The 12,942-nt window shown below is 39.9% G+C and overlaps 1 protein-coding gene across 3 annotated transcripts in view; it reads right to left on the minus strand.

Annotated features, from left to right (window-relative positions):
* Positions 1–12,942, minus strand: part of UBE2J1 (ubiquitin conjugating enzyme E2 J1) — a 65,721-nt gene that overhangs the window by 33,060 nt on the left and 19,719 nt on the right. For 2 of the 3 annotated variants that reach the window (XM_073336715.2, XM_073336716.1), the window contains exons 3-5: positions 12,577–12,708; positions 9,985–10,069; positions 6,409–6,514 (exon numbers count right to left, since the gene is read on the minus strand). In XM_073336715.2, coding sequence (XP_073192816.1) covers positions 6,409–6,514; positions 9,985–10,069; positions 12,577–12,708 — 323 coding nt within the window. The remainder of the gene's footprint in view (positions 1–6,408; positions 6,515–9,984; positions 10,070–12,576; positions 12,709–12,942) is intronic. The other variant, XM_073336717.2, reaches the window with a different exon arrangement.

The following is a 12,942-nucleotide window of genomic DNA, read 5'->3' on the forward strand; positions in this document are numbered from 1 at the left end:
ACGCCAAGAAAGCTGAGGTGTTTAAAGTCTATTTTGCGTCAATCTTCATTAAAAATGTTAGTTGTGACTAGATGCTTAACACAATTAATATTAACAAGAAGATGGAAGGAACACAAGCGCGAATAAGAACAGATTAAAGACGATTCAGATAAGTTAGGTGTATTCAGTTCAGCAGGGCCTGATGAAATTCACCCTAAAGTATTTAAGGAACTAGCTGAAGCAATCTTGGAACCAACAGTGATTATCTTCCAGAATTCATGGAGGACAGGTGAGGGCCCAGAGGACTGGAGACGGGCAAAGTACCTATCTTTTAAAAGGGGAACAAAGAGGATCCAGAGAATTATAGGCCAATCAGCCTAACTTCGATACCTGGAAAGATACTGAGAGATCATACAAGAAGACCTGGACAACCCTGAAAAATGGAGCAATAGAAATGGGTAGAAATTTAATAGTGCAAAGTGCAAGTTCATGCACTTAGGGAGTAACAGCAAGAATTTTTGCTATTAGCTGGGGTCTTATCAGTTGGAAGCCACAGAGGCGAAAGACCTAGGTGTATTGGTTGATCACAGGATGACTATGTGATGTAGCCATGAAAAAGGCTAATGCAATCCTAGGATGCACCAGGCAAGGTATTTCCAGCAGAGATAGAGAAGCGTTAGTACCATTATACAAGGCACTGATGAGATCTCATCTGGACTGCTGTGTGTAATTCTGGTCTCCCATGTTTAAGAAAGATGAATTCAAACTGGAACAGGTGCAGAGAAGGGCTACTAGGATGATCAGAGAAATGCAAAACCTACCTCAAAAGAGAGCTGGGCTTATTTAGCCTAATCAAATGAAGACTGAAGGGAGATAGGATTGCTCTCTATAAATACATCAGAGGAATAAATACCAGAGAGGGAGAGGAGTTAAAGTTAAGTACCAACGTTGACACAAGAACAAATGGATATAAACTATCCATCAACAAATTAGACTTGAAATTAGATGAAGGTTTCTAACCATCAGAAGAGTGAAGCTCTGGAACAGCCTTCCAAGGGGAGTAGTGGGGACAAAAAACCTAACTGGCTTCTAGACTAAGCTTGATAAGTTTACAGAGGGGATGGAATGATGAGATTCCTACAATGTAAGTAGCCGATCTATGACTGCTAGTAGCAAATATTACCTGGTGATGGGACACTAGATGGAGAGGGCTCTGAGCTACTACAGAAAATTCTTTCCATGTGTCTGGCTGGTGGGTCTTGCTGAAATGCTCAGGATCCAACTGACTGCCATATTTGGGATCGGGAAGGAATTTTCCCCCAGGTCACACTGGCAGAGACCCTGGGGATTTTCTGCCTTCCTCTGCAGCATGGGGCACAGGTCACTTGCAGGTTTAGACTAGAGTAAATGGTGGATTCTCTGTAACTTGAAGTCTTTAAATCATTATTTGAGGAGTTCAGTAACTCAGTCAGAGGTGATAGGTCTATTACAGGAGTGGGTGGGTGAGTTTCTGTGGTCTGCAATGTGTAAGTGGTCAGACTAGATGATCATGATGGTCCCTTCTGGCCTTAAAGTCTAAGAGTAAATTATTAAACAATTTGTAAGCACCTAGAGGATAATAGTGTAATAAGAATAGCCAACATGGATTTGTCAAGAAAAAAATCATGCCAGACCAAACTAATTGCCTTCTTTGAAAGGGTTATTGGCCCCTAGTGCATAGTGGGAAGCTGTCAATCTGACGTTTTGATTTTAGTAAAGTTTTTGATACATTACATTCTCATAAGGAAACTAGGGAAACAGTCTAAATGAAGTATTTATAAAGTGGATGCTCTACTGGTTGAAAACCCATATTGTCTAGCTGGAAGGATGCATCTAGTCCCACAGGGGGGTCTGCCTGGGTCCAGTACTATTCAGTATTTTCATAAAGTTGGATAATGGAATACATAGTATGGTTATACAATTAGTGGATGACACCAAGCTAGGAGGGCTAGCAGGCCCTTTGGAGCACAGGATTTGAATTCAAAGGGATCTTGACAAATTGGAGAAACTGGCCTGAAGTCAACAAGATGAAATTCAATAAAGACAAGTGCAAAGTGCTACACTTAGGAAGGAAAAAAATCAAATGCAGAATAACTAGCTAGGTGGTAGTACTGCTGAAAAGAATCTGTAGGTAACAATGAACCCAAAAGTCAATATAAGTCAATATGATGCAATTGAGAAAAATCATTTCGGGATGTATTAACAAGGGTGTCATATGCAAGACACAGGAGAGACCTGTTCAACTCTACTCAGCACTGGTGAGTACTCCAGGTGGGGCTGCCTCTAGTTCTAGGTGCCACACTTTATGGAAGATGTGGACAAATTGGACAGAGTCCAGATGAGAGCAACAAAAATGATAAAAAGCTTAGAAAACCTGACCCATGAGGAAAGGTTAAAAAAACTTGGCATGTTTAGTCTTGAGAAAAGACAACTTGGAGGGGGAATCTAATAACAGTTTTCACATATATTAAAGGATGTTATACAGAAGATAATGATCAATTGTTCTCTATGTCCACAGAAGGTAGGACAAGTAATAATGGGCTTAATCTGTAACATGGGAAATTTAGGTTAGGGATTAAGAAAAACTTTTAATTATAAGTATAGTTAAGTACCATAACAGGTTACCAAGAGAAGCTGTGGAACACCCCCCCCCTACCCCCCACATTGGAGGTTTTTAGCAACAGGTTAGAAAACACCTGTCAGGAATGGTCTAGCTATACTCTGTCCTGCCTCACTGCAGGAGGAGGGACTAGATGACCGCTTGATGTCATTTGCAGATCTACATTTCTATGATTCTATCATACTATAGACAGTGTCTGTTATACACTTCTCTCTCCCTTCGTCCCCCACCACAGCCACCCACACCCACAGGTAAGTTCTTGGTACTTATCCTCTTGTACCTTATATTAACTCCAGCCATCTCTTTTCCCTACCCTGCAATTTAGCCTGTGCTATAATCTAAACTATGACCTTAAAGAATGAACAACAGATGAACCCATACTTTGTCCACATGATGCTGACAGAAATGTAACACTATCAGAATCAGGTATTTTCTTTGACAAACATTCTTGGACTTGTACAACATGCAGGCAAAAAACATAAACATGATACTCTCTACAATGAGTCCCAAATAAAGCATTTGGAGTAAATGCTGATATAGATCTTTGTAGATAACATATTTAATTTTCTAAATGCTCTTTTCTCAGAAGGCAAGACAACACCAAAAGACATTCTTATTTCTGGAGTACAAGTACTTTGCAAAAGAAGATTGAGAACCAGAAGTTTGTACAATGGGGCTAAAGAGTGAAGCAGGCTAAAGAGTGAAACCTTCTGGCCAACAAGAGCAAATAAAATCACTGGGCTCTCATAGAATCTAGAGATGGAAAAGGTCAGCTAATTTCATATTCCTACCAATACAGACCATCGGGGGAAGAGAGGCATAAAGCAGAGAAAATTTAGTATTTGAATTTTGGTAGCACCCACAATATGCTAGACACAGTACACACCTGAAAAAGCTACAATCTAAGGAGAAAAGCAACACATGAAGGGAGGAAAAGAGGAATATTAACACAGTGCAAATATACTATCTCCAGCTACCTAATCATAACTAACTGGCTAATTTATTGCAGACATCATTGCAATAAATGGGTCTTAAGGAAGGACTTAATGGAGAATGTAGTGACTTTTTTAATCACATGAAGTAATGTGTTCTGTGTGTAGAGGATGGCATGATAAAAGGAGCAAAGTCAAGGCTCCTTGAAAAATAAACATGGGGGTATGACACCAAGGCCCACTGACATATTCATTACACCTCACACTCTGCTGTCATCATCTGTATCTAAAAGGAGTTATGTAAGAGATCAATGGAAAACTAGTAACTCACTGATCACTAATATTCTTGCATGATGAATGTATGGGGTGTGCACAAAGAGTTATGGATACATGCTAGAATTATGTTTTAAAATTTGTTTGACAAGCAATACATAAGCCGACTCAGCCCTAGATAAAGGAATGTGTAATTGTCTGACCAGCCTCATCATCAGACAGAGACAATGAAGGCATATTTACATAAAAGGTAAAGAAAGCCATCAACCTAGTGAATAGCCTCTGAACTATAAAAACAGGGGATCGAACTTCAAATGATAAGTAATATAATCAACTGACAGTACACAACATTACTAATGGCAAGTTTATGTCACGGAGTTCACTTAAGTCACAGATTCCATAGCTTCCAGAGACCTCCAAGACACTTTCCGCTTCAGCCCCAAGGTGGTACGGCTGGAGCTGTTAGCCAGAGGAGGCCCTGGAGCTCTGAGCCACCGCAGGCAGTAAGGGGCCACTGCAGCTCTTGGCTGCTGTGGGCAGTGGAGGGACCCGGAGCTCCAAGACACCAACTTTGCAGCTCCCAGCCACTGCGGGCGACCAAGGGCAGAGCTCTGAGCCACCACTGGCAGCGGGGGGACCTGTGGCAGCAGGGGACCCCACAGCTCCCTGCCACTGGCCCCGCAGCTCCGAGGGGGAGCCCAGAGCCGTCAGCCACAGCAGTGGCAGGTGCTGGACCCCCTCCCCCTATTTCCCCTCCCGGAGCCAGGTTTAAGCCCTCATCCCCCATTTTGTCACAATTATTTTTAGTAAAAGTCAATGACAGGTCACAGGCTTCTGTGTATTTTTTTTTTTATGGCCCGTGACCTGTTTCTGACTTTTACTAAAAATAACAGTGACAAACTCTTAACCTTAAATATTATTGTATTATAAAAAAGTGTATCAAGCAAGGTCTTTTATGAAAGCTAATGACACATTGGTGATTAATATAATTGTGAAATGAATATATTAACATATTAGGAAACATGGATATTCACTAACATCATGGTCTAAAGTCTGACCAAAGGAAGAGAAGCAGGTTTTCTCCCACACACAGGCCGGAAGGCATCTCAGGAGTGTTAAGGTAATAAATCTCCAGCCTTTTGTCCAATGCTGAGTCCTTACTTAAAAAACTACTGAATCAATCCTCTGGAATGGGCAGGCAGAGGTGATGTAATTTAGGACAACATTTCACATTGTTCATTCAACCACACTGCCCAAACTGCTGTCGCTTCTGAACGCATAACATTTATGAAAATCTTATTTAAGAGTAAGACTGCAACATTCAGGAAGCCAAATACCAAAAGACTAAGGTCCACTTTCTTTAGAAACTTCCATGAAATGAATTTCTGGTCAGAAATAGTGCTCTGCATATCCTGTAAATTCATCCATAGAGTTCTAGCCATGTAATATATCAAACACCTACATATAAGCGATTGTTAAGCACTTTGCAAATACATCATAAAGCATCCCTTTTTGCCAATACCTTTCTTAGAGATTACATTTTCCTTCAGAATAAAGTCCTAGAGAGCACAAACAGAACAGCCTTCTACTGGGCTCCAGACACTGTGCACTTAGCATTTTTCTGAACAGTAGCTGAAACATTTTTCTCAATGCTAAAACACAGACTTTGTCTTCACCCCTTCTAGAAATTGAAAGTCACATCAACCTTCAATTGCGATGTTAGGTCTTTTGGCTGTATATGCCAGACTCTAAATCTTCTGAATGGCAAGGCATGGAAGAGAATAAGGGGTTGTTGTTGTTTAAGAGACAATGCTGCTTAGGAGAAAACTAGTCACCAACAAATTTCTATTACTGCCTGCTTCTAAGAGCTATATTTATTATTCAAGTCCTACTATAACACATAAAGGTAGTGATTCCATAGAACCATTTCACCTTTAAGGTAATAAGGCAATTTAGATTTTCCGTTCGTTAGAACTGGAATTTCAAAAAGGTCCAGTTAAGAAGCTCTGAGGGTGAGCAAGGGATCTTGCCTTGATATGCAAAATGAAGATCCATTGATCCACTTCCTTAATTCTGCAATTAGACCTCTGAGACCAGACACTGGTCCTGAAAACTCTCACTTTCGTTTTACTTCTCTCTTTATTAGGAAGAAATCAGTTCGGCAAGACATTCTGTTGGGCTGCAGTGACAAATGTACAGATGGCATTAGCACGCCTACCATTTCCTCATAGATGTTACAGGATAAGGTAACAGCCTATAAGCCTGATGTGCAGAAAGAAAGTCTTCACAGACAAAAGTTATTAAAGGGAATTAATGTTGAAGGCAAAACAAACTTGGACAAAGAAACAAGACCAGAAATGTAATCACAGTGATACAAGCATACTGTTGGCATTGAAGAAATAAATTAACAATAATAATAATCCTGATATATAGTTACTTATTTCTAATTGACTGACAATCCTAGAAGTGATTATTCAGATCAGAAGAAAGGAAATCCTCTTTCCTACAGATCTATGATTTTTATATTAAAAATTGTTGGAGATGTTAAAAAAAAATAAGACTTACTTCTTGGCAAGTGCTCTTCTTTCCTCAGGTGTGTAGTCCAGGGATCCTATGGCTCCCTCTCCTTTGGTTGGCATAAAACCAATAATGGCTAGTAAAGCTGTTCTTACTGAAATTGGAAAAAAAATAAAGATTCAAATTAAGTTTTTCCCAGAATTGTTACTTAACTGAGTCTAGACTTGGGACCGGGGGGGGGGGGGCGGTAATGAGTTTGTCTACAAGATTCCATTCTGTCTGAAGACTGAAGAAAGTTTCGAAAAATAAGGAGAACACAAAAAAAGTCCCTTTTCTTTTATGGCAAGGAGTCACAGATGGAAGGGTTACGTAAGGGGAGATGGTGAGGTGATGGCTGATGGAAGGGGGCAGAGGACAAAGACTGAAAAGGAAGGCTAAGGCCCATAGAAATAATTGATCAAAATGAACAGTTGAGTTCAAAACAAGGAGGGAGGAAATAGAGTGGAAAAGGACCATAACAAGGAGATTAACTTGGCATGGCCCATGTACAGTTATTTGCTGAATTTGGGCCTTAGATTGTCAGCACATCGGGAGAAGGACTAGTTTTTCTGTGTGTCTGCAATGAACATAACATACCTGTCATGTGTACATGTTTCTTCTTTTGATTTATTACAATTGTTTATTATATATGATAAAAGAATGCCTATATAAAAACTTATATAGTTACTCTGAAACCTGTCATTAAATAAATAGGCAATTACAGAAGTGCTATTCAGTTGGATAATACCTAAGAAAATTAACATACAAGCCCACAGATAATAAATACCACAGCAGCATATATACTGCCCACAAAAGCCCTCCACAATTGCTGAAAAAAATTTAAAAGCTATTAAGCAGAGACTGAAAAATTGGTCTGCTCATAGAACCCCTGAGATTCTGCAGCCTCAAAATGTTCATAGCTGTAATTTTGCTTCAGGAGAACATGCCGATTCATGCACAGTTCTATGAGCCCTGGTTTTCCACAATACTCTGGTCATAGAATTTAATCCTTTCAGTATATTTTAGTGTGCAATTTATATCCAAGGTAGGGACAAATGATTAACAATATGGCATAAAAACAAACAAGTGATAGATGAGGGTGGAAAACGCAAAAAGATGTGGTCTTGTGCAATGCATCCTGCGGCATGATTCCTCCTCTTCCCACTTCAGGGAAATGTATAAGTAGTATAGTGCAGTGAGACTTACAAAAAGCAAAAACCATTCAGTCATTTTAAACTCAGGGTGTTGGATCCTCCCCTCTCCTTTTAGAGTTCATTTAGTACAGAGTGCCATTTCAGAATTACAAACCATGTTACTCAGTTGACCACACACTACACATAAAGAAAAGGAGTACTAGTGGCACCTTAGAGACTAACCAATTTATTTGAGCATAAGCTTTCATGAGCTACAGCTCACTTCATCGGAATGCATCCAATGAAGTGAGCTGTAGCTCACAAAAGCTTATGCTCAAATAAATTGGTTAGTCTCTAAGGTGCCACTAGTACTCCTTTTCTTTTTGCGAATACAGACTAACACGGCTGCTACTCTGAAACACTACACATAGAATATCTGGGATGAAAGAGACCTCAGGAGGTCATCTAGTCCAACCCCCTGCTCAAAGCAGGACCAATCCCAACTAAATCATCCCAGCCACGGCTTTGTCAAGCCATGCCTTAAAAACCCTAAGGATGGAGATTCTACCACCTCCCTAGGTAACCCATTCCAGTGTTTCACCACCCTCCTAGTGACATAGTTTTTCCTAATATCCAACCTAGATCACTATTCAAGCTGATTCAGAAGGAAAACTTAAAGTGACCAGACTAGGAAGTAAAGGATTCGAAGTATTTTTCATAACTATAAATTTAAAACAACACTCAGAATGTTTTATATACACAGCCTTGTAAAATTCTACCTGCTTGTTTACCTGGAGCAAATAAATATCAATAGTTCACCATACTTCTCTTGATCTCCCACCCCCTTGAGCCCATCAGTATTCCATTGTCTCTTCCAAGTCCTCCCTATACCTCCCTCTCACAGCAATTCACATCCCTTCACTGATCTTAAACATACCACCTTACCTTTCCCCTTCCTGGGTACCCCATCCTTTTTTCTCCCTTGAGATCAGCCCCCTTTACTCTCTCCCTATGAGATTTCTTCTCCTATGGTGCTTCCTGTTTTCCACTCTTTTCACAAGACTGAGGAAGGGTGCTGGTGAGGGTGGGTGGGAGGCCTGGTTCCACCTTCCAGTATGCTATAGTTGCTGCTCAAGTTGAGGGGAAACAGCCTTCCTACTTCTGTATGCTTTGGCTTGGCTGCTTGCAACTGTGCAGTATCCCTCCTTGCGCCAGAGACTATCTTGCCAACTCAGCAGAGGAACCATTTCATCTGCAGAACTCAAGGCAGCCTAGTGTCAGTGGTAGCCATAATCCTGGCATCCACAAAAAAACCCAACACCACATGGGACTTATGATCATGGGCTATACAGGCCGCAATGGCTAGTTCCAGGCAACTGTGGTGGAAACTGTAATAACCCATGTTGTTTTTGGAAAATTAGGGTGATATACTTTCAACCATAGTGATTAATTTACACCAAGGTGACCTCCACAAATTCAGTGGCTATTTTTCCTATTTTGCTTAAAAATGGAGATTAATATGGACATCTATGTTGGTCAGAAAATGGAGTTAGGGCATAGCTCTGGAGTTTTCAGACCCTAAAGGTCAGCCCTGCTAACCTGAACAGAATGTGGCATGAATGGTTAAATTAGATTGAAACAGGAGAGGAAGTGCTCACAGCGACTCCTACTCACCCTTTACCTTACCCCTGAAGAAACATACACTTAGTTGGCATTCAGCAAATATAATATTGTCTTAGAATTTATTTTTTTTTAGTCCTGTGATCAATAGATACAATAATAAGATAGGTTTCAGAGGAACAGCCGTGTTAGTCTGTATTCGCAAAAAGAAAAGGAGTACTTGTGGCACCTTAGAGACTAACCAATTTATTTGAGCATGAGCTTTCGTGAGCTACAGCTCACTTCATCAGATGTTTACCGTGGAACTGCTGCAGTTTCCACGGTAAACATCTGATGAAGTGAGCTGTAGCTCACGAAAGCTCATGCTCAAATAAATTGGTTAGTCTCTAAGGTGCCACAAATAATAAGATACTGATTCCATAGTCAATTCAACTAAGATTTGTTTACAAAGAAACTTTAAGTGAGCTTAATAGAAATGCATTAAGTTCAAAGTTTAATCATCAACTTATCCAGGAAAAATGATAACACTAAAACCATGTGCCTCTTCTCACCATTCTACTTATTTCTCTATAAGGGACAGAAACTGAAACAATGTTATTTCCAGTGTCTCCTTGAGGTCAGGGGAGTAAGTAGAAGAAATTCCTCTGCATGTCATCAGAGATTGGCCCATATATCAAGCACTGTGCTTAATGATATGCTGATGAGCACAGTATAAAACTGAAATAAGATAATGGATAATTTCACAAAGAACATAATTCTGAAAACTAGTTTTGTTGGTGTCCATCAATGTTTTGCTGAAGAAGAATTACACTGAATATTAAGTAATACTCACTACTCCATGAAGGCTGCCACGTTTCAGGGTGATGTCCTGAGATGCTTAAACAAATTTTCTTCCCTACTTCAAACCTGCCATTGGCCTTCAGGGAAGAGAGACGGGGAAGAAAAACAAAAAAGACATTATTCAACCCAAATATTCCTTGTTAAACTAGCTTCTACCAAAAAAAAATTAAGCGGTAAAAATCTTTTCAAGTAAATCTGTTTGCAATCATCATGTAACAACTGAACAAATGACAACAACATAAAGCTCGACTAGGTTTGTTGAAGCCACACTTGCTGCTGTTTACACAAATCACTGAAGACAATCTCCCATTTAAGATATCTTTTAAACATAACATAAATAGCAGAAGTCCTCCAAAAGTGAGTTCTGTATTCCACTTTTAAGATCTGCAACATTTAATATGACAAATGAGAATAATTTCAATGCTTTAAAAGCCAAAAATACTATGGAAAATTTACTGGAATTGATTAATAATGGGTGATCATAATCAAATTTTTGAATCATATACAAAAATTTAGAAGTTAAGGCCACTATGATGCTGTCCTGTTTTGCCAAAACATATTTTAAGTGTTGCTGAAAGGGTAGCTCTTGTTATATTTACAGGCAGAGCTGGTAGCACCATCTATAGTTAAGGTTGCCGGATACTTTCAATCATAAGACCCTGTTTTCCGTTGCTTATGACTTAGTCAAGCATTTGCCAAATCCACAGTGGGTGTTCATGTGAGGCTGATTTGGAGGGAGAAGTTTCAGCTAACACAGTTCAGCAGTTTCCAAGAATGAGATTAGGAAAAAATACATTGTTTTGCCCATGTTTATTTTTTTTTTAAACAAATGTTCAGTTCAAAATCTCTAGCACCTCTGTGCTTCAGAGAGACTTAAAATTTGACACCAGGAAAGTGCTTTTTTGCCATCTCTGTGAAAATTATCCAAATTTTACCAATTTATGACCCTTTGAAAAATCTCAGCTTTCACATGCTTACTAGAGGCTTGACAGAGTTTGGCAGGTAAATATTCTGATGATTCCAACTTCACTGGGCATGCTTCAGCCCAGGGTTCCAGGGGCTTAGCAGGATCTTCCCTGCAATTACTCCTCCCAGCTGCTGGGCTTCACTGTGGTATGGAACACAGGACTAAGAGCAGTGAAACTGTCCTTCCTGCACTATCTGTGCTCCCTGTCTGGCACATAGCCAGTGTGAAGGATGAGCAGCAAATTTGAGTGCAGAGTAGATGAAGAGGCTGCAGGAGCCAGAGGGTACAGGGAGCAGAGGAAGAGGGAAGGACCCAGGGAGTGGGGATAAATAGAAGCAGAGGCTGAAGGGGCAGGAACAGAAGAGGACAGGAACAAGGTGAGGGCACAGGAACAGAAGGGTCCACAACCACTGTAGCAAGCTCCCCTTCAGAACCTGGAACTGAACTCAGGAATCCTGAGCGTCTAACATTCCTTTGCTGTCAACAAACAGCTGTGAGACACACGCTTTTTTAGTAGATTTCATCCCCTTCTAGTAGCTGGTCCACATAGAGGAGAACAGCCTACTCCTACTACCAGTTACTCCATTAACTCAAGTGGTAGAAATTTGTACTGTAGATGTAAAAGTCCAAAACCCTGCTGACGACCCAAGTAGAGGGGTCAATATGGCTCCACTTTATATAATTTAATTATGATACAGTCTTTAATTACATGATCACATACTATTTTTTCCATTCTTGTATCTTAATGCATATGCACAAGGGTTCTGAATTAAGGTTGCATAGGTAACCTTAATTCTGGCATTTCTTAAGTTTTGAGTGCTTGTCTTTGCAACTTTCATACTCACATACACACACACACACACACACACACACACACACACAAATATTGAATTATTTACTAAATAAAATCCTCCTGACACAAATTTGAGGCAAGGTCCTGCCTGGTTCTGGCCACATGCAGCTCTCGATGTCAATTGAAACTGGATAGTAAACCTCTCTCAAGACGAGGTCACTCAGTTTGTTTGCTCATCCACTATTTCTCATTGTTTCTCTGGCCTTGGAATAAGAACTTGAAGTGTTTTAATAAACAGATTATATTTCATTACAGTTACTATAAATAACATTTCAGCATGCAACATAGGTAACTGTCCCTGCCTACATCACTATTCCAAAGTGAATCAAATGGCATGGCATTATGCCTCCTACCACAGCAGTAGGGGAATTATTTTCCCTCCTCTTTCAGTGGTCAAAGCACTAAGTTCAGTTCATCCTACGTAGGGTGACCAGATAACAAGTGTGAAAAATCGGGACAGGGGGTGGGGGATAATTGGCACCTATAACAGAAAAAGCCCCAAATATCAAGACTGTTCCTGTAAAATCAGGACATCTGGTCACCCTATCCTACAGTGGCTTTTCCATAATGTATATAATCTTGCATAAATAGTCTTCAGATTTTTCATTTAGTCTCATTTACAGGTATACAAATGGATAAACAAAACAAAAAGGCACAATTCTGCACTTTTCTCTAAGTGAACTCTCTCCCATATTGCCAAAATCTTTTATGGTTACTCTAATTGAAATGACCATATAAAAAGGATGACTGCTAAATACTCTTACTGTTAACAGAATGATGCTTGGGGGTTTCATGGGATACTCTGGTGGTAGTACTATTCGTCCATGATAAATTCCTCCATCAAAATCTGAATCTGGAGGGCCTCTAACAGTAAAATGCCATTCAAAAAGATTATCCTAAAAAACAAGAGCACATAAGTCAGAGAGAGCAGGACAAAAACAGATAATTATTACTTTATTAAAACAAGCATGGACTGTAACTCTGTAGAATAGCAAAAATTCAAAATCAGAAGAATGCTAAATGAGAATAACTACTATAAGACAGTGCAGCATTGTGGAGGCTACAGTTAAGGAGCAATACAGCACTGAAAAAAGCAGCAGCAGGTTGGCAAAAACGGGAGGTTGAGTCAG

This window comes from Lepidochelys kempii, chromosome 3 (assembly GCF_965140285.1).
Source record: "Lepidochelys kempii isolate rLepKem1 chromosome 3, rLepKem1.hap1, whole genome shotgun sequence".
NCBI classification, from domain to species: Eukaryota; Metazoa; Chordata; order Testudines; family Cheloniidae; genus Lepidochelys; species Lepidochelys kempii.